This window comes from Ornithorhynchus anatinus, chromosome 2, assembly GCF_004115215.2.
Source record: "Ornithorhynchus anatinus isolate Pmale09 chromosome 2, mOrnAna1.pri.v4, whole genome shotgun sequence".
Classification (NCBI taxonomy): Eukaryota; Metazoa; Chordata; class Mammalia; order Monotremata; family Ornithorhynchidae; genus Ornithorhynchus; species Ornithorhynchus anatinus.
The window spans coordinates 166,020,025-166,047,313 of record NC_041729.1 but is presented as its reverse complement, the minus strand read 5'-3'; the positions used below and the strand labels follow the sequence as shown (position 1 = coordinate 166,047,313).

The following is a 27,289-nucleotide window of genomic DNA, read 5'->3' as shown; positions in this document are numbered from 1 at the left end:
CTCCCTCCTCACCTCCGCCAAACTGATTCTCTTTCCCTCTTCAAAACCTTACTTAAAAATCACCTCCTCCAAGAGGCCTTCCCAGACTGAGCTCCTCTTCCCCCTCTACTCCCTCTGCCATCCCCCCTTTACCTCTCCCCAGCTAAAGCCTCATTTTCCCCTTTTCCCTCTGCTCCTCCACCTCTCCCTTCCCATCCCCACAGCACTGTACCCGTCCGCTCAACTGTATATATTTTCGTTACCCTATTTATTTTGTTAATGAATTGTACATCGCCTCGATTCTATTTAGTTGCCATCGGTTTTTACGAGATGTTCTTCCCCTTGACGCTGTTTAGTGCCATTGTTCTTGTCTGTCCGTCTCCCCCGATTAGAATGTAAGCCCATCAAACGGCAGGGACCGTCTCTATCTGTTGCCGACTTGTTCACCCCAAGCGCTTAGTACAGTGCTCTGCACATAGTAAGCGCTCAATAAATACTATTGAATGAATGAATGACTTTTTCATCAGCCTCCTTGCTGGCCTCCCAGCCTCCAATCTCTTCCCATTCTAGTCCATTCATTCATTTAATCGTATTTATTGAGCGCTTACTGTGTGCACAGCACTGTACTAGGCGCTTGGAATATGCAATTGGGCAACGGGTAGAGACAATCCCTGCCCAACAACAGGCTCACAACCTTAAAGGGGGAGAAAAAGAGGGATCTTTCAAGTGGATCGGGCTTTGAGGCCTGCAATATTCTGATAATTCACATCGGGTGCATTTTTGTCCCCAGGTCTCTGGACGATTATCCCTAGAAGGGTATCTGCCTGTCTCTTGGAGGGGAAATTCAGCTGCAATAAAGTGATTTGCCTAATGCCACGCCCCGTGGCCAACGTGAATCGAGAACACAAGCTTTCTGCCTTCTCTAATCACTGGAAGATTTATCTCCTTTTTACAATCATTTGCAAAGAGATAGTATCAAATTTCCAATGGGATAACAAACAATAATGCCCCGGAAAATAGGTAGTGGCCCAAACCCTCGATAACATACGCAGATCACTTAATGTTCAACATTTCGCATCCCTACTCCTTTGCAAAAAACAAATCCCACGAGGGAGAATCTATTACAGTCATGATGAGAAAGCAAACTGAAATACTTTAACAGAATAATCTTAGCATTCTAAAATTTTATTTCCACTCAGAAAAATACCAGAGTTAGACTAAGAATGGAAAAAACCCAGATAGGCTTACCCTGCTGCCCGGATCATTTTTCTAGGTCCAAGCGCTCAATAAGTATGATCGAATGAAAGAATGAGTGACATATGACGACACATTACCAAATCTGGGCTATCAGCCCAGTATTTTTCAATCCCTGACGAAGGTGTCTTTTTCTCTTTAATTAATCAATTTGTTAAGCACTTCCTATGTGGCAAGTACTATTTTAATCGCTGGGGTAGATACGAGGTAATCAGGTTGGACACAGTCCCTGTCGCCCGTGGGGCTCACAGTCTTCATCCCCATTTTACAGATGAGGCAACTGAGACACAAAGAGTGAAGTGACTTGCCCAAGGTCACGCAGCAGACAAGCAGCGGAGCTGGGATTAGAACCCAGGTCCTTCTGACTCCCAGGCCCGGGCTCCATCCACTAGGCTGTTTCCGTCCCTTCACGTTCGATCCCCCCACCCGCAGCCTGTCAGCTCGCTGTGGGCAGGGAATGTGTCTATTGTTGGTACTGTCCTCTCCTGAGCGCCTAGTACAGTGCTCCGCACATAGTAAGTGCTCATTAAATGCGAATGAATGAATGAATGATCCCGGGGAGCGAAGCTAATGCCTCAGCGAGCTTTATCTACTTCCGTTAACTCTGGGCGCTCGGTTACTCACCGATGAACAGTATCGGAAAAGTGATGAAGAGCAGAAAGACATGAGGAACGAGGTTAAGGGCGTCCACAAAGCAGGCATTTTCCAAGACTCCTCTTTGGATGTTGTAGGAAGAAATGTTGTCGTTGCCACAGAACGAGAGACTCATCGTTCCTTGACGCTCCACCTGGAAGGGAAGGAGAACAGAGAGGATGGAGAGCAGAGTTGGAGGATAACAATAACTATTTTGGGTATTTGTTAAGCGCTTACTGTGTGCCAGGCACTGTTCTAAGCGCTGGGATAATCATAATAATTATGGTATTTGTTAAGCGCTTACTATGTGCCAAGCACAGTGTAGATACAAGGTCATCGGGTTGTCCCACGAGGATCGATACGAGATGATCGGGTTGGACACAGTCTATATCTCACGGTCTTATTCCCCCTTTTTATAGATGAGGGAACTGAGGCACAGAGAAGTGAAGTGATTTGCCCAAGGTCACACAGCAGACAGGTGGCGGAGCTGGGATTAGAACCCATGACCTTCTGACTCCCAGGGCCGGCCTCAAAGCAATCATCCAACTTCCTTCCCCTCAAAATGAGCCCAAACCAACATTTGAAGGCTGTAAACTCGTTGTGGGCAGGGACTGTGTTTATTGTTATACTGTCCTCTCCCAAGCGCTTAGGACAGTGCTCTGCGCACAGTAATAATAATAATAATGTTGGTATTTGTTAAGCGCTTACTATGCGCAGAGCACTGTTCTAAGCGCTGGGGGAGATACAGGGGCATCAGGTTGTCCCACGTGCGGCTCACAGTTAATCCCCATTTTACAGATGAGGTCACTGAGGCACAGAGAAGTGAAGTGACTTGCCCACAGTCAGACAGTTGACAAGTGGCAGAGCAGGGAGTCGAACTCATGACCTCTGACAATAAAAATGAAGGAAGGAATGAATGAAATGTGAGATTCCCCTTTCAGTTAGGGACCCCCACAGCGAGGGGGTGAGAGGCGGAGGAGGAGCCCGCGGAGGAGACGGAGAATGAGCGGCCGGAGAGAGAAGAGGAGAAGCGGGAGAGGACGGGGTCAGCGAAGCCGAGGTTGGATAATGTTTCCGGGAGAAGGGGGTGGGACACAGCGTGGAAGGAAGCCGAGGGGTCGAGGAGGGTGAGGATGGAGTAGAGGCCTTCGGATTTGGCAAGAAGGAGGTCGTCGGTGACCTTAGAGAGGGCGGTTTCTGTGGAGCGAAGGGGACGGTAGCCAGATTGGAGAGAATCGGAGGAGCGGAACTAAAGACAGGTTTCCACCTGCCCTTCTGCCCAGCTCAGCCGCTAGTCAGCTGGATGCCTTTGGGCAAGTCACTTAACTTCTCTGTGTCTCGGTGACCTCATCTGTAAAATGGTGGTGAAGACTGTGAGCCCCACGTGGGACCACCTGATCACCCTGTATCCTCTCCAGCGCTTAGAACGGTGCTCTGCACACAGTAAGCGCTTAACGAATGCCATAATTATTATTATTCTGTTCGTCTCTCCCTCTAAATACTTTAGAGAAGCAGCGTGGCTTGGTGGAAAGAGCCCGGGCTTGGGAGCCAGAGGTCATGGGTTCGAATCCCGGCTCTACCACCTGTCAGCTGTGTGACCGTGGGCAAGTCACTTCACTTCTCTGTGCCTCAGTTACATCATCTGTAAAATGGGGATTAACTGTGAGCCTCACGTGGGACAAACTGATGACCCTGTATCTCCCCCAGAGCTTAGAACAGTGCTCGGCACATAGTAAGTGCTTAACAAATACCAACATTATCATTGTTGTTATTATTAGAGTCTCTCTCTGGTGTTGGATTGCCATTCTCTCCTGGACCCCCTCCAATCTGGCTTCCGTCCCCTCCACTCTACCGAGACTGCTCTCTCTAAGGTCAACCGTGACCTCCTTCTTGTCAAATCCGATGGCTCCCACTCCATTCTGATCCTCTTTGACCTCTCTGCTGCCTTTGACACCATCGACCGTCCCCTCCTCCTCCATACCTCATCTCACCTCGGCTTCACGGACTCCGTCCTCTCCCGGTTCTCCTCTCGCCTCTCTGGCCGGTCATTCTCGGTCTCCTACACTGGAGCCTCCTCCCCCTCCCATCCTTTAACCGTCGGAGTTCCTCAAGGGTCAGTTCTCGGCCCTCTTCCGTTCTCCATTTACACTCACTCCCTCGGCGAACTCATCCGCTCTCACGGCTTCGACGACCATCTCTACGCAGATGACACGCAGATCTCCATCTCCGCCCCCGTCCTCTCCCCCTCCCTTCGGGCTCGCGTCTCCTCCCGCCTCCGGGACGTCTCCGCCCGGATGTCGGCCCGCCGCCTGAAACTCGACGTGAGCGAGACCGAGCTCCTCGTCTTCCCTCCCGAACCCGGTCCTCTCCCAGACTTCTCTATCGCCGTGGATGGCACGACCATCCTTCCCGTCTCTCGGGCCCGCGATCTCGGTGTCATCCTTGACTCGTCTCTCTCGTTCACCCCACGCGTCCTATCCGTTACCGAGACCTGCCGGTCTCACCTCTACGATATCGCCAAGATCCGCCCTTTCCTCTCCACCCAGACTCGTTACGGGCTCTCGTTATATCCCGGCTAGACTACCGTGTCGGCCTTCTCTCCCATCTCCCTTCCTCCTCTCTCGCCCCGCTCCGGTCTATTCTTCACTCCGCTGCCCGGCTCACCTTCCCGCAGAAACGATCTGGGCGTGTCCCTCCCCTTCTTAAACACCTCCAGTGGTTGCCTATCGACCTCCGCTCCAAACAAAAACTCCTCACTCTAGGCTTCGAGGCTCTACATCACCTTACCCCTTCCTACCTCTCCTCCCTTCTCTCTTTCCATCGCCCACCCCGCACGCTCTGCTCCTCCGCCGCCCGCCTCCTCGCCGTCCCTCGGTCTCGCCCATCCCGCCGTCGACCCCCGGGCCGCGTCCTCCCGCCGTCCCGGAACGCCCTCCCTCCTCCCCTCCGCCAAACTGATTCTCTTCCCCTCTTCGAAACCCTACTTAAAAGTCACCTCCTCCGAGAGGCCTTCCCAGACTGAACTCCTCTTCTCCCTCTACTCCTTCTACCACCCCCCCTTCACCTCTCTGCGGCTTAACCCTCTTCTCCCCCCATCTCCCTCCGCTCCTCCCCCTCTCCCTTTCCATCCCCTCGGCACCGTACTCGTCCGCTAGACCGTCTATATCTTCGTCACCCTATTTATTTTGTTAATGAGATGTCCATCGCCTCGATTCTATTCAGTCGCCGTCGGTGTTTACGAGACGTCCTTCCCCTCGACTCTATTCATCGCCATCGTTCTCGTCCGTCCGTCTCCCCCCGATCGGACCGTGAGCCCGTCAGAGGGCGGGGACCGTCTCTATCTGTTGCCGACTCGTTCATTCCAAGCGCTTAGTCCAGTGCTCTGCACATAGTAAGCGCTCGATAAATACTATTGAATGAATGAATGAAGTCCTTGAGGGCGGGGATTGGAGCTGCTAACTGTTGGAACTCACCCAAGCCCTCACTACCACGCTCTGCACATAGTAGACTGTCAGCTCCTTGAGGCCAGAGAAAGTATCTTCTAAGTCTATTATACTCGCCCAAGTGTTTAGTACTGTGTTCTGCGCACAGTAGGCTTGAGTGCTGCTGGAGGAAATCTAAATATTAGGCCAGCTTTGTCCATTTCAAGTTTATCCTTTCAGTGTGGCTTAGCGGAAGGAGCCCGGGCTTGGGAGTCAGAGGTCGTGGGTGCTAATCCCAACTCCGCCACTTATCTACTGTTTGACCTTGGGCAAGTGACTTCACTTCTCTGGGCCTCAGTTAGCTCATCTGGAAAATGGGGATGAAGACTGTGAGCCCCACGTGGGACAATCCGATTCCCTTGTATCTATCCCAGCGCTTAGAACAGGGCTTGGCAAATAGTAAGCGCTTGACAAATACCACTATTATTATAAATATTATTATCTTTTTGTGCTTTAACTCTTCCCGCTCTGCTGCCTGGCAAAACTATTTCTCTACCCTTATTGACACCCATGCCCATCGCCCTCGCCATTTGTTCCAGACATTCAACTCCCTCCTCCGGCCCCCCCTTCCCTTGCCCTCAGTGGTCTACCCCCATTTTATTAAGAAAATTGACACTATCATCAGGTGTGAGCTCCCTAAAATCTCCCCTGCCCCTCCTCAGTCCCTCCCCCTTCCGGCCCCCTCTTCAACTCTCCCATCTTTCCCTAGAGGAGCTCTCCTAATAATAACGATGATGCTTGCTGAGTGCTTACTATGTGCCAAGCACTGGGATAGATACAAGTTAATCACGTTGGACACAGTCCCTGTCCCACATGGGGCTCAGACTCTTAATCCCCATTTTGCACATGAGGGAACCGAGGCCCAGAGAAGTGAAGTGACCTAAGTGAGGTAGGAGGGGGCGAGGATATTGAGTGCTTTTAATGTGGGACAGGGGCTGTTTCTGATGGGTTGGTCTTGAGTCTACCCCAGTGCTTACAGCAGTGCTTGGCACCTTACAAATACCCCGACTTTACTCTCGACCAAGAGGTAGGCCTCCTTCTGCTTCTCTCAAAATCCACCCCCTCCACCTGCACAGCAAACTCCATTCCTTCGCATCTTATCGAGATTCTTGCCCCCTTCCCTTCTTCCCTCCCTAACAGCCATCTTCAACCATTTGCTCTCCAAAAGCTTCTTCCCCACTGCTTTCACACATGCCGAGGACCCCCATCCTAAAAACTCCCTCCCTTGACCCCACGGCTCCTTCCAGTTATTGACTCCATCTCCGTCCTAACCTTCCTTTCCAAGCTCCTTGAGAGAGTCGTCTACACCCACTGTCTCCATTTCCTCTCCTCCAATTTTCTCCTTGACTCCCTCCGATCTGGCTTCCAGCCCCTTCACTGCACAGAAACGGCCCTCTCAGAGGTCACCACTGACCTCCCTCTTGACAAATCCAACGGCCTCTACTCCATCCTGATCCCCCCCCAACCTCTCAACTGTCCACCCCCTTCTCCTGGAAACGTTATCCGATCTCAGCCTCACTGACTCTGTCCTCTCCTGGTTCTCCTCTTATCTCTCCGGCCACTTATTCTCAGTCTCCTTCGTGGACTCCTCCTCCGCCTCCACCCCCTCACTGTGGAGGCCCCTCAAGGCTCAATTCTGGATCTCCTTCTCTTCACCATCTCCACCCACTCCCTTGGAGAGCTCAATCGCTCCCACGGCTTCAACTACCATCTCTGAATGGATGATACCCAAATCTCCGTCTCTAGCCCTAATCTCTCTCCCTCTCCAGTCTCCCATCTCCCCCTGCCTTCAAGACAACTCTACTTGGTTGTCCTCCCATCACTTCACATTGAACACGTCCAAAACCGAGCTCCTTATCTTCCCCACCAAACCCTGTCCTCCCTCTGACTTTCCCATCACTGTAGACGGCACCACCATCCTCCCTGTCTCACCAGACCATAACCTTGACTCCTCTCTCCTTCAACCCACACATCCTATCCATCACTAAATCCTGTGGGTCTCACCTTCCCAACTTCGCTAAAATCCACCCGTTCCTCTCCATCCAAACTGTTACCACATAAATACAATGGCTAGGGTATTTTCGTTACCCTATTTATTTTGTTAATGAATTGTACATCGCCTCGATTCTATTTAGTCGCCATCGGTTTTTACGAGATGTTCTTCCCCTTGACGCTGTTTATTGCCATTGTTCTCGTCTGTCCGTCTCCCCCGATTAGACCGTAAGCCCGTCAAACGGCAGGGACCGTCTCTATCTGTTGCCGACTTGTTCATCCCAAGCGCTTAGTACAGTGCTCTGCACATAGTAAGCGCTCAATAAATACTATTGAATGAATATCCTATCATCTAACAGTCTAGATGGGGAGACAGGCACGAATAGAAATAAATAAATTATGGATTTTTATAAGGGCTGTAGGGCTGAGGGAGGACGAATAAAGGGAGCAAATCCTAATGTAAGGATGACGCAGAAGGGAGTGGGCGAAGAGGAAATGAGGACTTGATCAGGGAAGGCCTCTTGGAGGAGTGAGTCAACCAGAAAAGTAGTGTTGCCTAGTGGCTAGAGCCCATCCCTGGGAGTCAGAAGGACCTGGGCTCTGGTCTTTGCTCCACCATTAGTCTGCTGTGTGATTTGGGGCAACTCACTTCCCTTCTCTGGGCCTCAGTCACCTCATCTGTAAATGGGGATGAAGACCGTGAGCCCCACGTGGGACTGTGTCCCATCAGATGATGACATTTGTTAAGCGATTACTATGTGCCAAGCACTGTTCTAAGCACTGGGGCGGATACAAGGTCATCAGGCTGTCCCACGTGTGGCTCATAGTCTTCATCCCCATTTTCCCAGATGAGGTCACTGAGGCCCTGAGAAGTGAAGTGATTTGCCCAAAGTCACACAGCTGACAAGTGACGGAGCCGGGATTAGAAACTTCAACCTCTGACTCCCAAGCAAGGGCTCTTTCCACTGAGCCATGTCAGCTTGTAACTACTCCAGCGCTTAGAACAGTGCCTGGCACACAGTAAGCGCTCATAAAAAAATCAACAAACCAACAGAAAAACCCATTTCGAACAGAGCACGGATGTAGGAAGAACAACTGTACAGGGCTGAGCCCTCACTTCAACCCAATTTGCTTGTATCCACTCCAGCACTTAGTACAGTGCTGGGAACACAGTAAGGTCTTAATAATAATAATACTAATTATGGTATTTGTTAAGCGATTACTATGTGTCAAGCACTGTTCTAAGCGCTGGGGGAGATACAAGGTCATCAGGTTGTCCCATGTGGGGCTCACGGTCTTCATCCCCATTTTCCAGAAGAGGTAACTGAGGCTCAGAGAAGCTAAGTGGCTTCCCCAAGGTCACACAGCAGCTAAATGGTGGAGTTGGAATTAAATTTTAAAAAATAAATGTTGGTATTTGTTAAGCGCTTACTAGGTGCCCAGCACTGTTCCAGCGCTGGGGGAGATACAGGGTAATCAGGTTGTCCCACGTGGGGCTCACACACTTTTAATCCCCATTTTACAGATGAGGGAACTGAGGCACAGAGAGGTTAAGTGACTTGACCACAGTCACACAGCTGACGAGTGGCAGAGCCGGGAGTCGAACTCATGACTTCTGACTCCGAAGCCCAGGCTCTTTCCACTGAGCCACGCTGCTTCTCTTGACAAATACCCTTATCAACATCATCATCATTCCCATCTCAACTCTCCCGTCTGCATAAACTCTGCTCTTGGCTGAGATCCCTTAAGCTCATTGATCCTTCCTCCAGCCCCACAGCATTAATGATAATAATAATAATAATGATGATAGTCATACTTGTTAAGCACTTACTATGTGCCAAGCACTGTACTAAGCGCTGGGTGGACACAAGCAAATCGGTTTGGACACAGTCCCTGTCCCACGTGGGGCTCACAGCCTCCATCCCCATTTTACAGGTGAGAGAACTGAGGCCCAGAGAGGTCAAGTGACTTGCCCAAGGTCACACAGCAGCAGACAAGCGGCGGAGCCGGGTCTAGAACCCATCGTGGCTTAGTAGAGAAGCAGTGTGACTTAGTGGCAAGAGTCCGGGTTTGGGAGTCAGAGGTCGTGGGTTCCAATCCCGGCTCCACCACTTATCAGCTGTGCTACTTTGGGCAAGTCACCTCACCTCTCTGGGTCTCAGTTACCTCATCTGCAAAATGGGGATGAAGCCTGTGAGCCCCACGTGGGACAACCCGATGACCTTGAATCGACCCTAGCGCTTAGAACTGTGCTTGGCACATAGTAAGCGCACAACAAATACCATCATTATTTTTATTATGACCTTCTGACTCCCAGGCCCGTGGTCTATCTTCCCTGCTGCGCCTATACTTCCATATCCTGACACTCTGCTATTTCTCCTCGTCCTTCTCTATTTCAGCGTCCCTCTCCCTCTTAGACCATCAGCTCTTTGTGAGCAGGGATTACGTACACATTTTATTGTATTTTCCCAAGTAATCAGTCCGGTGCTCTGCACACGGTACGTGCTCAGTGAATTCCATGGATCGATTGATGTGGGACACGGACTGCGTCCGTTCTGCTTATTTTGTCCTTATCTCAAGGCTCAGCACAATGTTTAACAAATACCACAATTATCGTTATTTTTATTATAACTAGTTCAGCAGGCTGTAATATAAATACCACGTGCTAAATTCATCGGTGATGCGAATTTTCTCCTTCTCCCACCGCACTTTCCTCTCTTCTATGGGTGCCCTTACCACAAGCTGCGTGGCTCAGTGGAAAGAGCCCGGGCTTCGGAGTCGGAGGTCATGGGTTCGAATCCCGGTTCTGCCGCTTGTCAGCTGTGGGACTGTGGGCAAGTCATTTTACTTCTCTGTGCCTCAGTTACCTCATCTGGAAAATGGGGATTAAGACTGTGAGCCCCATGAGGGACAACCTGTTTCCCCTGTGTCTAGCCCAGCGTTTAGCACAGTGCTCTGCACATAGTAAGCGCATAACAAATACCAACATTATTATTATTATCCCTGGCCATGAGTGAGGGAAAATACTAATAATAAATTGTATTTATTGAGCACTTACTATGTGCACAGCACTGTACTGTTTGGGAGAGTACAGTATAACAGACTGGTAGATATTGTCCCTGCCCACAGTGAGCTGAGAGTCTAGGAGGGAGCTTTAATAACAATAATAGCGTTCGTGAAGAGTTCACTGTGTGCCAAGCCCTGTACTAAGTGCTGGGGTCGACACAGAATGATCAGGTCCCACCAGGGGCCACGATCAAAGAAGGAGGGAAAACAGGGATTGACTCTCCATTTTGCAGATGAGGGAACTGAGGCCCAGAGAACAATAATAATTATTATTATATTTATGGCATTTGTTAAGTGCTTACTGTGTGCCAAGCACTGTTCTAAGCGCTAGGGTCGATTCAAGGTCATCGGGTTGTCCCACGTGGGGCTCACGGTCTTCATCCCCATTTTCCAGATGAGCTGAGGCCCAGAGAACTGAATGACTTGCCCAAGGTCACACAGCTGATAAGCGGCGGAGCCGGGATGAGAACCCAGGTCCTCCGCCTCCCAGGCCCGGGCTCCTTCCGCTCAGCCCCGTCGGTGGGAGCGAGGAGATATTTATTTTCACTAAAACCACATCCCTCCCCTCGACTGCCTTCTCGATCTTTCCTCCTCTTCTTGTTTTTTCCCATCCCTCCATTTCCCCACGGCCCCTTCAAATAGAAAAGAGCGAGCTGTCTTTGGCCTCGACGGAGACTCGTGACGAACTGTTAATGGATATAAAATTCAGCGACGGATTTAAGGGGAACCTTATAAATAGAACTTCTGGTAACTCAGCTGAGCAGCACGGCTCCGCTCGGCTCCCGGTGACTGAGTCATACGGCGTCTATTTCTCTTCCGAGGCCTCTGGCCTTCGATTGACGGGTCGGGGTCAAGGCCCGAATGCCCCCTCCTCTCCCCTCCCCGCCACCGAGCTGTTGGCCTGCCATCTTCCAGAGATTTTCGCCGTGCCAAATGCGGGCGACAGCTGAGGTGCGAGTGGTACTCTTTCAGAGCTTACGATGGGTCAGCACTGTTCTAAACACTGAGGTAGATAGAAGATAATCAGGTTGGATGCAGTCTCTACCCCACCTAATAATAATGTTGCTATTTGTTAAGCGCTTACTATGTGCAGAGCACTGTTCTAAGCACTGGGGTAGATACAGGGTCATCAGGTTGTCCCACATGAGGTTTAGAGTTAATCCCCACTGCACAGATGAGGTAACTGAGGCGCCGAGAAGTGACAAGTGGCAGAGCCGGGATTCGAATCCATGACCTCTGACTCCCAAGCCCGGGCTCTTTCCACTGAGCCACGCTGCTTCTCTACTGAGCCACGCTGCTTCTCATGGGGCTCACGCTCCTCATCCCCATTTTATGGGCGAGGGAACTGAGGTCCGGAGAAGTGAGGTGGCTTGCCCAAGGTCACACAGCAGGCAAGTGGAGGAGGATTAGAACTCATAACCTTCTGATAATAATAATAACTTTGGTATTTGTTAAGCGCTTACTATGTGCAGAGCACTGTTCTAAGCGCTGGGGGAGATACAGGGTCATCAGGTTGTCCCATGTGAGGCTCACCGTCTTAATCCCCATTTTCCAGATGAGGTCACTGAGGCACAGAAAAGTGAAGTGACTCGCCCACAGTCACACAGCTGACAAGTGGCAGAGCGGGGATTTGAACCCATGACCTCTGACTCCCAAGCCCGGGCTCGTTTCTCTGAGCCACGCTGCTTGTCTTATGTACCAAAAATATACTGAACTGTTGAGGGGATACAAGATTGGCATAGGGGCTAGAGCCCAGGCCTGGGAGTGAGAAGGTCAGGGGTTCTAATTCTGGCTTCACCATTTGTCTGCTATGTGACTTTGGGCAAGTCACTTTACTTCTCTGGGCCTCAGTGAACTCAGCTGGAAAATGGGGATTGAGACTGTGAGCCCCATATGGGACAGGCACTGCGTCCAACTCGATTTGCTTGTATCCATCCCAGCGCTTATTACAGTGCCTGGCACATAGTAAGAAGCACTTAACAAATACCATTAGTCTGTGAGCTCATTGTTGGGCAGGGATTGTCTCTGTTGCCAAACTGTACATTCCAAGCCCTTAGTACAATGTTCTGCACACAGTAAGCGCTCAATAAGTACAATTGAATGAATTATCATATTAAGATTAAGATAATATAAAATCATTTGATCAGACACAGTCCCTGTCAGACGTGGGGCTCAGTTTATGAGGGAGAGAGAGCGAAAATCATATTCCCTTCAATTGAGCAATTGATCAATGGTATTTATTGATCGCTTATCGGGTACAGAGCCCTAAGTTCTAAGCTCTGGGGTAGATACAAGGTGATCGGGTTGTCCCACGTGGGACTCACTGTCTTCATCCCCATTTTCCAGATGAGGTCACTGAGGCAGAGAGAAGTGAAGTGACTTGCCCAAAGTCACACAGCTAACAAGTGGAGGAGGCGGCATTAGAATCCATGACCTCCGACTCCCAAGTCCGGGCTCTTGCCACTAAGCCGTGCTGTGACTCGCCCAAGGTCACCCAGCATAGGACCAGTTACAGGGGTGGGATTAGAACTAGGGTCTCCTGTCCTCTAGTCTGTAAACTTGTTGTGGGCAAGGAATGTGTCTTATATCGTTCCATTGTATTCTCCCAAGTACTTGGCACAGTGCTCTTCACACAGTAAGCACACAATAAATACAATTGACTGTATAATAATGACAATGCTGGTATTTGTTAAGCACTTACTAGGTGCCGAGCGCTGTTCTAAGCACTGGGGTAGATTCACGGTCATCAGGTTGTCCCGCGTGGGGCTCACGGTCTTAGTCCCCATTTTCCAGATGAGGTCACTGAGGCACCGAGAAGTGAAATGACTTGTTCCAAGTCACACAGCTGACAAGGGGCGGAGCCGGGATTAGAATCCACGACCTTTCCACTAGGCCACTCTGCCTCCCTTTTCCCCTCCTCACCCACAGGCTCCCTCCATTCTCCTCTTCACTCAGGCAACTCCTCTCACCAGCCCGTAACCTGGGCGTTAATCTTGACTCCTCTCTCTCATTCCACCCGCACGTTCAATCCATCCCTAAATCCTGCCGGTCCCACCTTCCCAACATGGCTAAAATCCGCCTCTCCTCTCCATCCAAACTGCTGTCCCGTGAATCCAAACGCTCGCCCTCTCCCACCTGGATGACGGCATCAGCCTCCTCGCTGACCTCCCCTCGTCCTGCCTCTCCCCACTCCAGTCCATACTTCACTCCTCTGCCCAGATCGTCTTTCCACGGAAACGTACGGAACATGCCACTCCCCATCCTCAAAAATCTCCAGTGGTTGCCCATCCACCACCGCATCACAAAGAAACTCCTCACCCTTGGCTTTAAAGCCGTCCGCCCCCCGGCCCCGTCCTCCCTCCCGTCCCTTCTCTCCTCCTCCCCGGCGGCCCGCACGCTCCGCTCCTCTCATGCCAACCTCCTCCCCGGGCCTCCATCTCTCCCGTCCCGCCGCCGACCCCCGGCCCCCGGCCCGCCTCCGTCCCGGAAGGCCCCCCACCCCCCTCAAATCCCCCAAACAATTCCTCTCCTCTCCTTCAAGGCCTTACTGAAGGCCCACCTCCTCCCGGAGGCCTTCTCAGACTAAGCCCCACTTTTCCTCATCTCCCACTCCCTTCCGCATCGCCCCGACTCGCTCCCTTTGCTCTCCTCCCATCCCAGCCCCACACCACTTAAGTATATATCTGTAATTTTATTGATTTGTATTGATGTCTATTTGCATTGATGTCTGTCTCCCTGCCCCCCCCCCCCAGACTGTGAGCTCACTGTGGGCACGGACTGTCACTCTTTATTGTTGTATTATACTTTCCTAAGTGCTTAATACAGTGCTCTGCACACTGTAAGCACTTAATGAATCCAAATGAATGAATGAACAAACTCCCTTCCAATCATTCAATCTGAGAAACAGTATGGTTTAGTGGCTAGAACCCGGGCCCGGGATTCAGAAGGGCCTGGGTTCTAATCCCAGCCCTACCCCGTGTCTGCTGTGTGACCCTGGGCAAGTCATTTCATTTCTCTGAGCCTCAGGCACCTCATCTGTAAAATGGGGAGTAAGACTGTGAGCCCCAAGTAGGACAAGGACTGTGTCCAACCTGATTAACTTGTATTTACCCCAGCACTTAGAACAGTGCTTGGTACATAACTATTATTATTCAATCATATTTATTGAACACTTACTGTGTGAAGAATAAATATGACAATAAACAGTCTGATTCCCTCCTCCCCGCCCCACAGCACTTGTGCATCTATGTACATATTTATTATTCTATTTATTTTATTAATGATGTGTATATATCTCTAATTCTATTTATGTTTATTGATGCTACTGATGCCTGCCTACTTGTTTTGAAGCCCGTCTTCCCCTTCTACACTTTGAGCCCGTCGTGGGCAGGGATTGTCCCTCTCTGTTCCCGAATTGTAGTTTCCAAGCGCTTAGTAATAATGTTGGGATTTGTTAAGCGCTTACTATGTGCCGAGCACTGTTCTAAGCGATGGGGTAGACACAGGGGAATCAGGTTGTCCCACGTGGGGCTCACAGTCTTCATCCCCACTTTACAGATGAGGTCACTGAGGCACAGAGAAGTGAAGTGACTCGCCCACAGTCACACAGCTCACACAGCTGACAAGTGGCCGAGCCGAGATTCGAACTCATGGCCTCTGACTCCAAAGCCCGAGCTCTTTCCACTGAGCCACGCCGCTTCTGCTCCGCACTCACTAAGCACTCAGTAAATACGATCGACTGAATGAATTCCCTACCCACGACGAGTTCACGTTATTCAATCCATCCCCAAATCACAACCTTTTTGAGCAGCTTCCACCTCACACCAACCGTTAGGCTCAAGCAAACCATACCGCTATGGGTTATTTGAAACGTTCTCTTGGCTGAGACTTTCCACCCTCTTTTTGAGGCTTCAATCGATAAATACTGATACTATAATCGATTGAAACTAATAACAAGGATAACGCCAATAATGATCGTCGTGCTATTTATTAGGTGCTTAATGGGTTCCAGCCCCTGGCCTCTGGCCTGGAACGCCCTCCCTCTTCAGAACCGACAGACAGTGACTCTTCCCACCTTCCAAACCTTATTGAAGGCCCGTCTCCTCCAGGAAGCCTTCCCTGACTAAGCCCTCCTTTCCTCCTCTCCCGCTCCCTTCTGCGTCACCCTTGCACTTGAATTTGCTGCCTTTATTCACCCCTCCCTCGGCCCCTCAGCATTTACGTCTGTATCCCTCATTTATTTATTTCTATTCATGCCCGTCTCCCCCTCTAGATTGTAAGCTCATTACGGGCAGGAAACGTGTCTCCCAGCTCTGTTATACTGTACTTTCCCAAGCGCTTAGTACAGCGCTTGACACACAGTAAGCACTCAATAAATTCCAAGCGCTCAGTACAGTGCTCTGCACTTAGTAAGTGCTCAGTACATACTATCGAATGAATAAATATGGCCGATTGACTGGCTGAGCGACCACTGCGTCCCAGTGGACGTAGTCTCGTCCCATACGGAGATCGCAATCAAATAGGGAGGAAAGCCAACTATAGATTATCAGTCAATGCAGAATTCATCGAGCCCCTATTAGGAGCAGCGGTGTGGCCTAGTGGAAGAAGCCCGGGCCTGGGAGTCAGAGGACCTGGGTTCTAATCCTGACTCCGCCACTTGTCTGTTGTGTGATCTTGGGCAAATCGCTTCAGTTCTCTGCACCTCCATTCCCTCATCGGCAAAACTGGGGGTTCAATACCTGTGCATCCTCCTACTTAGAATGTGAGCCCCCTGTGGGACCTGATGTGCTTCTATCAATTCCAGCGCTTAGTACAGCGTTTCGCACGTAGAGAGCGCTTAATAAATACCACAGCTGGAGAAGCAGCGTGGCTTAGCGGAAAGAGCCCAGGCTTGGGAGCCAGGGGTCATGGGTTCTAATCCCGGCTCTGTCACCTGTCAGCTGTGTGAGTTTGGGCTAGGCCACTTCACTTCTCCGGGTCTCAGTGACCTCATCTGGAAAATGGGGATGAAGACTGTGAGCCCCACGTGGGACGACCTGATGACCTTGTATCTACCCCAGCGCTTAGAACAGTGCCTGGCACATAGTAAGTGCTTAACAAATACCATCACCATATTTATTATTATTTGCAGGTCAGTTGGTCTTAGTAGAATAATCTATCACTGCTAATCTGCCCTTTCTGTTCCCTCTCCTTTCTGCATCACCTGCGAATTTGGATCTGTGAACTTCAGACACTTGATATTTGCTCCACCCTCAACCCCTCAGCATTTATGGGCATATCTTTAAATTATATATTACAAATTACTTAATTTCATACTAACGTCTGACCCCCCCCCCCCCCCGATCCGTTAGCACGTTACGGGCCGGGAACGTGCCTGCTGATTCTGTTGCATTGTACTCTCCCAAGCACTTAATACAGTGCTCTGCATATAGTAAGCACTCAATAAATACCATTGGTTGATTCATTGATCTGTGCAACTATGTCCTAAATGTCACTGATGGTTCGATTCGTTGATTTGCGCAACTATGTCCTATGCGACACGCCGTGGGGAGAGGGAAGAAAAGGTCTTCTCTATCCCAATCCTCCTCGACCTCTCTGCTGGCTTTGACACTGTGGCCCACCCCCTTCTCCCGGAAACATTATCCAACCTCGGCTTCGCTGACTCCGTCCTCTCCTGCTTCTCCTCCTCTCTCTGCGGCCGCTCCTTCTCCGTCTCCTCGGGGGGCTCCTCCTCCGCCTCCCACCCCCTCACTGTGGGGGGTCCCTCAAGGCTCATTTCTGGATCCCCTTCTCTTCTTCATCTCCACCCCCTCCCTCGGAGAAGTCGTTCGCTCCCCCGACTTCAACTTCCATCTCTAAGCGGATGAATCTCAGATTTCCATCTCCAGCCCTGATCGTCCTCCTCTGCAGTCTCGTTTTGCCTCCTGCCTTCGGAACATCTCTATTCGGATGCCTCCCGACACCTCGAACTTGTCTCGTCTCGTCTTTCGCTGTCGAGTCGTCTCCGACCCAGAGCGACACCGGGGACGCATCTCTCCCAGAAGGCCCCGCTCTCCATCCGCAATCCTTCTGGTAGCGGATCCACAGAGTTTTCTTGGGAAAAATCCAGAAGTGGATGACCATTCATTCATTGAATAGCATTTACTGAGTGCTTACTATGTGCAGAACACTGTACTAAGCGCATGACATGTTCAATTGGGCAACAGATAGAGACGATCCCTGCCCAGTGACGGGCTCACAGTCTAAACATCGTCTCCTTCCGTGCAGGAAACCTGAGTATCCACCCTTGACTCCCTCCCGTGCCGCCGCCGCCCAGCACAGGTGGGTTTAGAGAAGCAGCGCGGCTCAGTGGAACGAGCCCGAGCTTGGGAGTCAGAGGTCATGGGTTCGAATCCCGGCTCTGCCGCATGTCAGCTGTGTGACTGTGGGCAAGTCGCTTCACTTCTCTGGGCCTCAGTGACCTCATCTGTAAAATGGGGTTTAACTGCGAGCCTCACGTGGGACAACCTGATGACCCTGTATCTCCTCCAGCGCTTAGCACAGTGCTCTGCACATAGTAAACGCTTTACAAATACCAATATTATTTGTTATCATTATTATTTTTGACTTGTAGCAGATGGCCTTCCAGTCAAACTTAACAGGCCCAAAATAGAACTCATCATTTTGCCAACCAAACCTTTTTCCTCCACCTGACTTTTTTTCCATGACTGTAGATGGCAATACCGTCCTCTCCGCCTCACAAATCCATCATCTTGGCATTATCCTGGACTCGACCCTTTCATTCAACCCACATATCCAGTCTGTGAACAGATCCTGTCAGTTCTAGCTTCACCAACATCTATAAAGTCTGCATCCTCCTCTCCACCCAAACGGCCCCCTCGCTACTTCAAACACTTATCCTAACCCGCCTTGACTTCGGCAACCGTCTACTCGCTGACCTCCCTGGTTTTTGCTTTTCTTTATGGTATCTGTCCATGCATTCGTTTATTCAGTCAATTGTATTCATTGAGCACTTACTGTGTGCAGACCATTCATTCATTCATTCAATAGTATTTATTGAGCGCTGACCATGTGCGGACCACTGTACTAAGCGTTTGGAAAATACACTTGGGCAACAGAGACAATCCCTTCCCAACGAGGGGCTCACAGTCTAGAAGGGGGAGACAGACAACAAAACAAGTAGACAGGCATCACTACCATCAAAATAGATAAACAGAATTATAGATATATACACATCATTAATAAAATAAATAGAATAATAAATGTGTACTTTTACTATGTGCCAGGCACTGTACTCATGATGATGATGATGGCACTTGTTAAGCGCCGAGCACCGTTCTGAGGGAGGGATACAAGGTGATCGGGTTGTCCCACGTGGGGCTCACAGGCTTCATCCCCATTTTCCAGATGAGGGAACTGAGGCCCAGAGAAGCGAAGTGACTTGCCCAAAGTCAGACAGCTGACAAGCGGCAGGGCTGGGATTAGAACCCATGACCTCGGACTCCCAAGCCCGGGCTCTTTCCACTGAGCCACTCTGCTTCTCCTACTAAGCTACTAAGCTACTAAGTGCTGGAGTAGATACAAGGTGAACAGGTTGAACACTGTCCAGGCATTAGGCCATGTTGCTTCTCCCTGTTTCCCATCTTTCCCCACTTCAGCCATCTTTCATTCTGTTGCCCGGATCATCTTTCTACAGGGAGAAGAAGCGTGGCTCAGTGGAAAGAGCCCGGGCTTGGGAGTCAGAGGTCACGGGTTCGAATCCCAGCCCTGCCGCTTGTCAGCTGTGTGACTGTGGGCAAGTCACTTCACTTCTCTGGGCCTCAGTGACCTCATCTGGAAAATGGGGATGAAGACCGTGAGCCCCACGTGGGACAACCCGATGACCCTGTATCTACTCCAGCGCTTAGAACAGTGCTCGGCACATAGTAAGCGCTTAACAAATACCAACGTTATTATTATTATCATTACAAAAACGTTCAGTCCATGTCTTCCCACTCTTCAAGGACCTCCAAGCGGTTGCCCACCCATCTCTTCATCCAACGGAAAACTCCTCACCATCGGCTTTAAAGCCCTCAATCCCCTCACCTCCTCCTACCTCACCTCGCTACTCTCCTACTCCAACCCAGTCTCCACACCTCACTCCTTTAATAGCAACCTAGCTAGAGCACAGGCCTGGGAGGCAGAAGGTCATGGGTTCTAATCCCGGCTCCGCCCCTTGTCTGCTGGGTGACGTTGGGCAAGTCGGGTCACTTCTGTGCCTCAGTTCTCTCCTCTGTAAAATGGGGATGGAGACCGTGAGCCCCACGTGGGACAGGGACTGGGTCCAACCGGATTTGCTTGTATCCACTCCAGCACTTAGTACAGTGCCTGGCACAGACTGAGCGCTTAACAAATACCATTTTTATTATTCTTATTATCATTAACGTACGTTGAGCTCATCTATCTGGCCACCAACCGCTTGCCTAAGTCCTCCCTTCTTGTCAGCACTCCCCCTCTCCCCCCGCTTCATCATTATCATCGTCATTATAATCATGATGATAATGGTCTTGTGCCGTGCTTTCTAAGTGCCAAACACTCTGTTATCTACCCCAGCGTTTAGAACAGTGCTTGGCACATAGTAAGTGCGTAAATACCATCATTATCATTACTATGATTATTAATAGGTGCTGGGGCAGATACAAGACAATCAGGTCCCACAGAGGGGTCACCGTTCAAGTTGGAGGGAGAAAGAGGTATTGAATCCCCTTTCGGCAGATGAGGAAACCGAGGCCCAGAGAAGGTAAGTGACTTGCCCGAGGTCACACATCATACAGGTGGCTAGCAGCGATTAGAGCCCAGGTCCTCCGACTCCCAGATCTGTGTTCTTTCCACTAGGCCGCATTGCTCTGTATAAAATGGATCGCCAATCTCCGGATCTTCCAAGCCTTACTGAAATAATACTATAATTCTATTTATCTATTTTGATGCTATCGATGTCTGTCTCCTTGTTTTGTTTTGTTGTCTGTCTCCCCCCTTCTAGACTGTGAGCCCGTTGTTGGGGAGGGATTGTCTCTACCTGTTGCCGAATTCTACTTCCCAAGTGCTTAGTACAGTGCTCTGCACACAGTAAGCGCTCAATAAATACTATTGAATGAATGAATGAATGAATGAACGAAATGACTTCTCCTCCAAGAGGCCGTCCCTGACTACGTCTTCATTTCACCTCTACACTCTCTCTTCTGGGTCATCTAGACTGTGAGCCCATCACTGGGCAGGGATTGTCTCTATCTGTGGCCGAATTGTCCATTCCAAGCGCTTAGTACACTGCTCTGCACACAGTAAGCGTTCAATAAATACCATTGAATGAATGAATCTATGCCCTCGGATCTATAAGCAGCGGGGCTCAGTGGAAAGATCCCGGGCTTGGGAGTCAGAAGTTGTGGATTCTGATCCCGGCTCCACCACTTGTCAGCCGGGTGACCTTGGGCAAGCCACTCAACTTCTCTGTGCCTCAGTTACTTCACTTGTAAAATGGGGATTAAGACTGAGTCCCACTGGGGACAACCTGATGACTGTGTATCTTCCCCAGGACTTAGAACAGTGCTTGGCACATAATAAGCACTTAATATATACCTTTACTATTTTTTTATTATTATTATAAACTCATTGTGGGCAGAGAATGTGTCTGTTTATTGTCATATTGCATTCATTCGCTCAATCACATTTATTAAGTGCTTACTGTGTGCAGAGCACTGTACTAAGCGCTTGGATAATCCAATACAACAGTAGCAGGGTGGCTTAGTGGAAAGGGTTGGGGAGTCAGAGGTCGTGGGTTCTAATCCCAGCTCTGCCACTTGTTGCCTGTGTGACCTTGGGCAAGTCACTTCCTTCTCGGTGCCTCAGTTCCCTCATCTATAAAATGGGGATTAAGACTGTGAACCCCAACCTAATAATAATAATGTTGGTATTTGTTAAGCGCTTACTATGTGCCGAGCACTGTTCTAAGCGCTGGGGTAGACATAGGGGAATCAGGTTGTCCCACGTGGGGCTCACGGTCTTCATCCCCATTTTCCAGATGAGGGAACTGAGGCACCGAGAAGTGAAGTGACTTGCCCACAGTCACACAGCCGACAAGTGGCAGAGCTGGGACTAAACTTGTATCTACCCCAGTGCCTAGAATAGTGCTTGACACATAGTGAGTGCTTAACAAATACCAACATTATTATTATTATTATTATTATTAATAAACAGTGACATTCCCTGCCCCCAAAGAGCTCACAGTCTGGGGCTGGGGCGGGGGGGGGGTGTAGTTTCAGGAAATTGTCAGGTTCAAGAATGTTGGATTTCAAAACGACCTTAAAAGAGCAGGATTTTCAAGGGTAAAGAGCAAGGGCATGAGGGGTTTTTAATCTTGAGAAGTAGGAAAAGAACAGAGGACCGGAAGTCAGAGGAACTGGGTTCTAATCCTACCCCCACCTCTCGCTGCTGTGTGACCTTGGGCCAGTCACTTTAACTCCTCCATGCCTCAGTTCTCTCAGCTGTAAAATGGGGATTAAGATAATGTTGGTATTTGTTAAGCGCTTACTATGTGCAGAGCACTGTTCTAAGCGCTGGGGTAAACACAGGGGAATCAGGTTGTCCCACGTGGGGCTCACAGTCTTCATCCCCATTTTACAGATGAGGGAACTGAGGCACAGAGAAGTTAAGTGACTCGCCCACAGTCACACAGCTGACGAGTGGCAGAGCTGGGATTCGAACTCATGAGCCCTGACTCCAAAGCCAGGGCTTTGGAGACCGCGGGTCCCACGTGGGACAGGGACCGGGGCCAACCCGATTTACTCATATCCACCCCAGCGCTTAGTACAGTGCCTGACACATAGTTAGCGCTTAACAGATACCACAATTAATTAACTTCTCTGCCCCTCAATTTCCTCTTTGGTAGAATCGTGATTCAATACCACTTCTCCCTCCCATTAGATCGTGAGCCCCATTAAATCGTATCAACCCCAGCACGCTGCTGGGCATGAAATCAGCGCTAAAGGAATAAGGCGAGGATTATCAGAGGGAGACGGATACTGTCGATTTTCATCCGGTCAAGCTATGTCTGAAATAAGAAATTCCTTTTGGATTCTCTCGTAACTTGCAGGCTCTGGGCCTTCCCGAAAAGGAGGAGTTTACATTCCCCCAGCTCTCCTCCCTGCCCCGGCTTTGAGCTTGCACGTCCGGCCCAGGGCCCGAACTGCTGGCTTTAGGCTCCTGCAAAGTGCGTAGAAGCCGGGGAAGCGTGGGAAGCAGGAACGGGAAGCTGGAGAGAGAAGCGGGAATGGGAAGCTGGAGCGGGAAGCTGGAGAGGGAAGCAGGAGAGGGAAGCTGGAGCGGGAAGCTGGAGCGGGAAGCTGGAGAGGGCAGGTTCGATTCAGTTCAATCTCATTTATTGAGCTCTTACTGTGTGCAAGGCACTGAACTAATAATAATAATTGTGGTGTGTGTTAAGCGCTTACTACGTGCCAGGCACTGTACTAAGCGCTGGGGTGGATAGCAGCAAATCGGTCTGGTCATAGTCCCTATCCCGTGTGAGGCTCACAGTCTCAATCCCCATTTTCCAGATGAGGAAACTGAGGCCCAGAGAAGTGAAGCGACTCGCCCAAGGTCATCCAGCAGACAAGTGGCAGAGCCGGGATTAGAACCCGTGACCTTCTGACTCCCAGGCGTGTGCTCTAGAGAGCACAGGAGAGTACAATACTACAACGATAATAAATCGACACGTTCCCTGTCTGCAACAAGCTTACAGTCTAATAATTAGACTGTAAGCCCATCAATGGGCAGGGATTGTCTCTACCTGTTGCCGAATTGTCCATTCCAAGCGCTTAGTACAGTGCTCTGCACATAGTAAGCGCTCAATGAATACTATTGAATGAACGAATGAATAATAAAAACAATAAGTATAGTATTTAATAATAATGATGATGGTATTTGTTAAGTGTTTACTATGTGCCAAGCATCGTTCTAAGCATTGGGATAAATCCAGAGTAAACAGGTTGTCCCAAGTGGGGCTCATAGTCATCATCCCCATTTTCCAGATGAGGTCACTGAGGCCCAGAGAAGTCGAGCGACTTGCCCAAAGTCACACAACTGATAAGTGGCAGAGCCACTTGTTAAGCTCTTACCATGTGCCAGGCACTGTATCAAGCACTGAGATAGATACAAGCAAATCTGGCTGGACAAAGTGGGGGGATGGAGATTATTATAAATAAATAAGGAAATAAAAGAATAAAGTGGAGAGGTGGAGAATGAAAAAAGAAACTGAAGCTGGAAAGGGAAGGAGGAATGGGAAAGAAAAGGAGGGGGTCACGGTTTGAATCTCGATGCAGCCCCGGGGATGGCGGTCGGGCCCGCCTTCCTTTGTGCTGCGGGGTTACCGGATTTAGCGCTGTGCTCCTTCTTCTCTCGTTGGAAAAGAGATGGGGAAGATCTCTGGAGAAGAGATGGGGGAGATCTCTGGAGAAGAGATGGGGAGATCTCTGGAGAAGAGATGGTAAAATTCCCTGGAGAAGAGATGGGGGAGATCACTGGAGAAGAGACGGGAAAATTTCCTGAAGAAGAGATGGGGGCGATCTCTGGAGAAGAGTCAGGGAGATCTCTGGAGAAAAGATGGGGGAAATCGCTGGAGAAGAGATGGATATCCCTAAAGAAGAGATGAGGGAGATCTCTGGAGAAGAGTTGGGGGAGATTGCTGGAGAAGAGATGGGGGAGATCTCTGAAGAAGAGATGGGGAGATCTCTGGAGAAGAGTTGGGGGAGATCGCTGGAGAAGAGTTGGGGGAGTTCGCTGGAGAAGAGATGGGTTAGATTGTTGGAGAAGAGATGGGGGAGATCGTTGGAGAAGGGATTCATTCATTCAGCTGTGTATATTATTAATAACAATGATAATAATAATAATAATAATGATGGTATTTGTTAAGAGCTCATTATGTGCCAAGCACTGTTCTAAGCTCTGGTGGAGATTCAAGGTCATCAGGTTGTCCCACGTGGGGCTCACAGCCTTCACAGCCTCCTTCCTAGGAGGAGCAGCGTGGCGCAGTGGAAAGAGCACGGGCTTTGGAGTCAGGGCTCATGAGTTCAAATCCCAGCTCTGCCACTTGTCAGCTGTGTGACTCTGGGCAAGTCACTTAACTTCTCTGTGCCTCAGTTCCCTCATCTGTAAAATGGGGATTAAGACTGTGAGCCCCACGTGGGACAACCTGATTCCCCTGTGTTTACCCCAGCGCTTAGAACAGTGCTCGGCACATAGTAAGCGCTTAACAAATACCAACATTATTATTATTATTATTATTATTATTCATCCTCATTTTACAGATGAGGGAACTGAGGCCCAGAGAAGTGAAGTGGCTTGCCCGAGGTCATACAGCAGACAAGTGAGGGAGCCGGGATTAGAACCCACGTCCTCTGACTCCCACGCCCGGGCTCTTGTCACTAAGTAAGCGCTTACTGGGTGCAGAGCACTGTACTAAGCGCTGGGGAAGGTACAATCCGAAAATAAACAGTGACAATCCCCGCCTACAACGAGCTCACAAGAGATTGGGGGGGGGGGATCTCTGGAGAAGAGATGGGGAGATCTCTGGAGAAGAGATTCATTCATTCAATCGTATTTATTAAGTCCTTACCGTGTGCAGAGCTCTGTACTAAACGCTTGGGAGAGTCCAATACAATAATAAACTGTCACACTCCCTGCTCACAGTGAGCTCACAAAAGATGGGGGTAGGGGGGAGAGATCTCTGGAGAAGATCTCTGGAGAAGAGATGGGGAGAGATAATAATAATGATGATGACGGTATTTGTTAAGCGCTTACTATGTGCCAAGCACCGTTCTAAGCGCTGGGGGAGATACAAGGTGATCAGGTTGTCCCACGTGGGGCTCACAGTCTACATCCCCGTTTTCCAGAGAAGGTAACTGAGGCCCAGAGAAGTAAAGTGACTTGCCCAAAGTCACACAGCTGACTTGTGGCAGAGCCGGGATTAGAACCCACGACCTCTGACTCCCAAGCCCGGGCTCTTTCCACTAAGTCACACTGAGATCGCTGGAGAAGAGATTCCTTCCTTCCTTCCTTCCTTCATTCAGTTGTATTCATTAAGCTCTTACTGTGGGCAGAACACTGTACTAAGCGCTTGGGGGAGGACAATCCAAAAAATAAACATTCCCTGCCCACGAGCTCACAAGAGATTGAGGGGGCGGGAGATCTCTGGAGAAGAGGTGGGGGGAGATCGCTGGAGAAGGGATGGGGGAGATCCCTGGGGAAGAGATGGGGGAGATCTCTGGCGAAGAGATGGGGAGATCGCTGGAGAAAGGGGGTGGAGATCTCTGGAGAAGAGATGGGCGAGATCTCTGGAATACAGATGGAGAGGAGATCGCCGGAGGAGAGATGGGGAGAGATCTCTGGAGAAGAGATGGGGAGAGACCTCTGGAGAAGAGCTGGGGAGAGGTCTTTACAATAGAAGCAGAGCGGCTCAGTGGAAAGAGGCCGGGCTTGGGAGTCAGAGGTCATGGGTTCGAATCCCGGCTCTGCCCCTTGTCTGCTGGGTGACTTTGGGCAAATCACTTCACTTCTCTGGGCCTCAGTGACCTCATCTGTCAAATGGGCGGGAAGACTGTGAGCCCCCCGGGGGACAACCTCATCACCTCGTATCCTCTCCCGCGTTTAGAACAGTGCTTCGCACATAGTAAGTGCGTAATGAATGCCATCATTATTATTACAATAGAGATGGAGGGGAGATCCCCGGAGAAGAGATGGGGAGAGATCTCTGGAGAAGAGCTGGGGAGATATCGCTGGAGAAGAGATGGGGAGAGATCGCTGGAGAAGAGCTGGGGAGAGATCTCGGGAGAAGAGATGGGGAGAGATCTCTGGAATAGAGGGGGAGGGGAGATCGCTGGAGAAGAGCTGGGGGGAGATCTCTGGATAGAGATGGAGGGGAAATGGCCGGAGACGAGGTGGGGAGAGATCTCTGGAGAAGACCTGGGAGAGATCTCTGGAATAGAGATGGAGGGGAGACCGCTGGAGAAGAGCTGGGGAGAGATCACCGGAGAAGAGATGGGAAGAGATCTCTGGAATAGAGGTGGAGGGGAGATCTCTGGAGAAGAGCTGGGGAGAGATCACCGGAGAAGAGATGGGGCGAGATCTCGGGAGAAGAGCTGGGGGGAGATCTCCGGAATAGAGATGGAGGGGAGATCTCTGGAGAAGAGCTGGAGGGGAGACCGCCGGGGTCGAGGTGGGGAGAGATCTCTGGAGAAGAGCTGGGACCCCCTCCCCGCCCCTCTAGCACCTCCTCCCCGCCCCCCCCCCGGCCTTCGCCCCCTGGGCGGACCCCCGTCCCCTGGCCTCGACGCCTGCGGGTGGGAGGGATCTTGGGGGGATCTGGATTCGAGGGGGCAGGGAGACGGAGCCGGCCGGGAGCGGCCAGTACAGGACCGGCCCGGGCAGGGGCAGGGGCAGGGGCAGGGGCAGGGGCAGGGGCAGGGGCAGGGGCAGGGGCCCGTTCCCTTCTCGTCTTTCTTTACCTGGGCCGTGGTTTCGGGGTGCGGGGCCTGGGGGGTCCGGGCGGGCCGCAGAGTCCGGCCGGTGCGTGCTGGACGGCCCCGGGGCCGGGCTATTTTTAGGACGCCGGGAGCCCAGCAGCTGCCGTCGCCGCCGCCTCCTCCTCCCGCCTCCTCCTCTCCAGTTTCGGGTTGCACAAGCCAGGACCCCCCTCCCCCCTCCTCCATCCGGCCCTCTCTCCTTCCCTCCCCTCCCTCCTTCCCCCATTCCCCCCACCTCCCCAAGCGTCCATCCCAAGCGGTCGGCACGTAATAGGCGCTCGATAAAGACGATCGGATCGTCGATGGCGATCGATAAATACGATCGAATGAAGCGGG

General features: G+C 50.7%; 1 protein-coding gene across 5 annotated transcripts in view; it reads right to left on the bottom strand.

Moving 5' to 3' along the window:
- ABCC9 (ATP binding cassette subfamily C member 9) overlaps positions 1–27,016 on the bottom strand; it is a 203,996-nt gene extending 176,980 nt beyond the window's left edge. For 4 of the 5 annotated variants that reach the window (XM_029058306.2, XM_029058304.1, XM_029058303.2 and 1 more), the window contains exons 1-2: positions 26,936–27,016; positions 1,858–2,020 (exon numbers count right to left, since the gene is read on the bottom strand). In XM_029058306.2, coding sequence (XP_028914139.1) covers positions 1,858–2,002 — 145 coding nt within the window. In that variant the 5' untranslated portion in view covers positions 2,003–2,020; positions 26,936–27,016. The remainder of the gene's footprint in view (positions 1–1,857; positions 2,021–26,935) is intronic. The other variant, XM_029058302.2, reaches the window with a different exon arrangement.
- Positions 27,017–27,289: the final 273 nt, after the last annotated feature.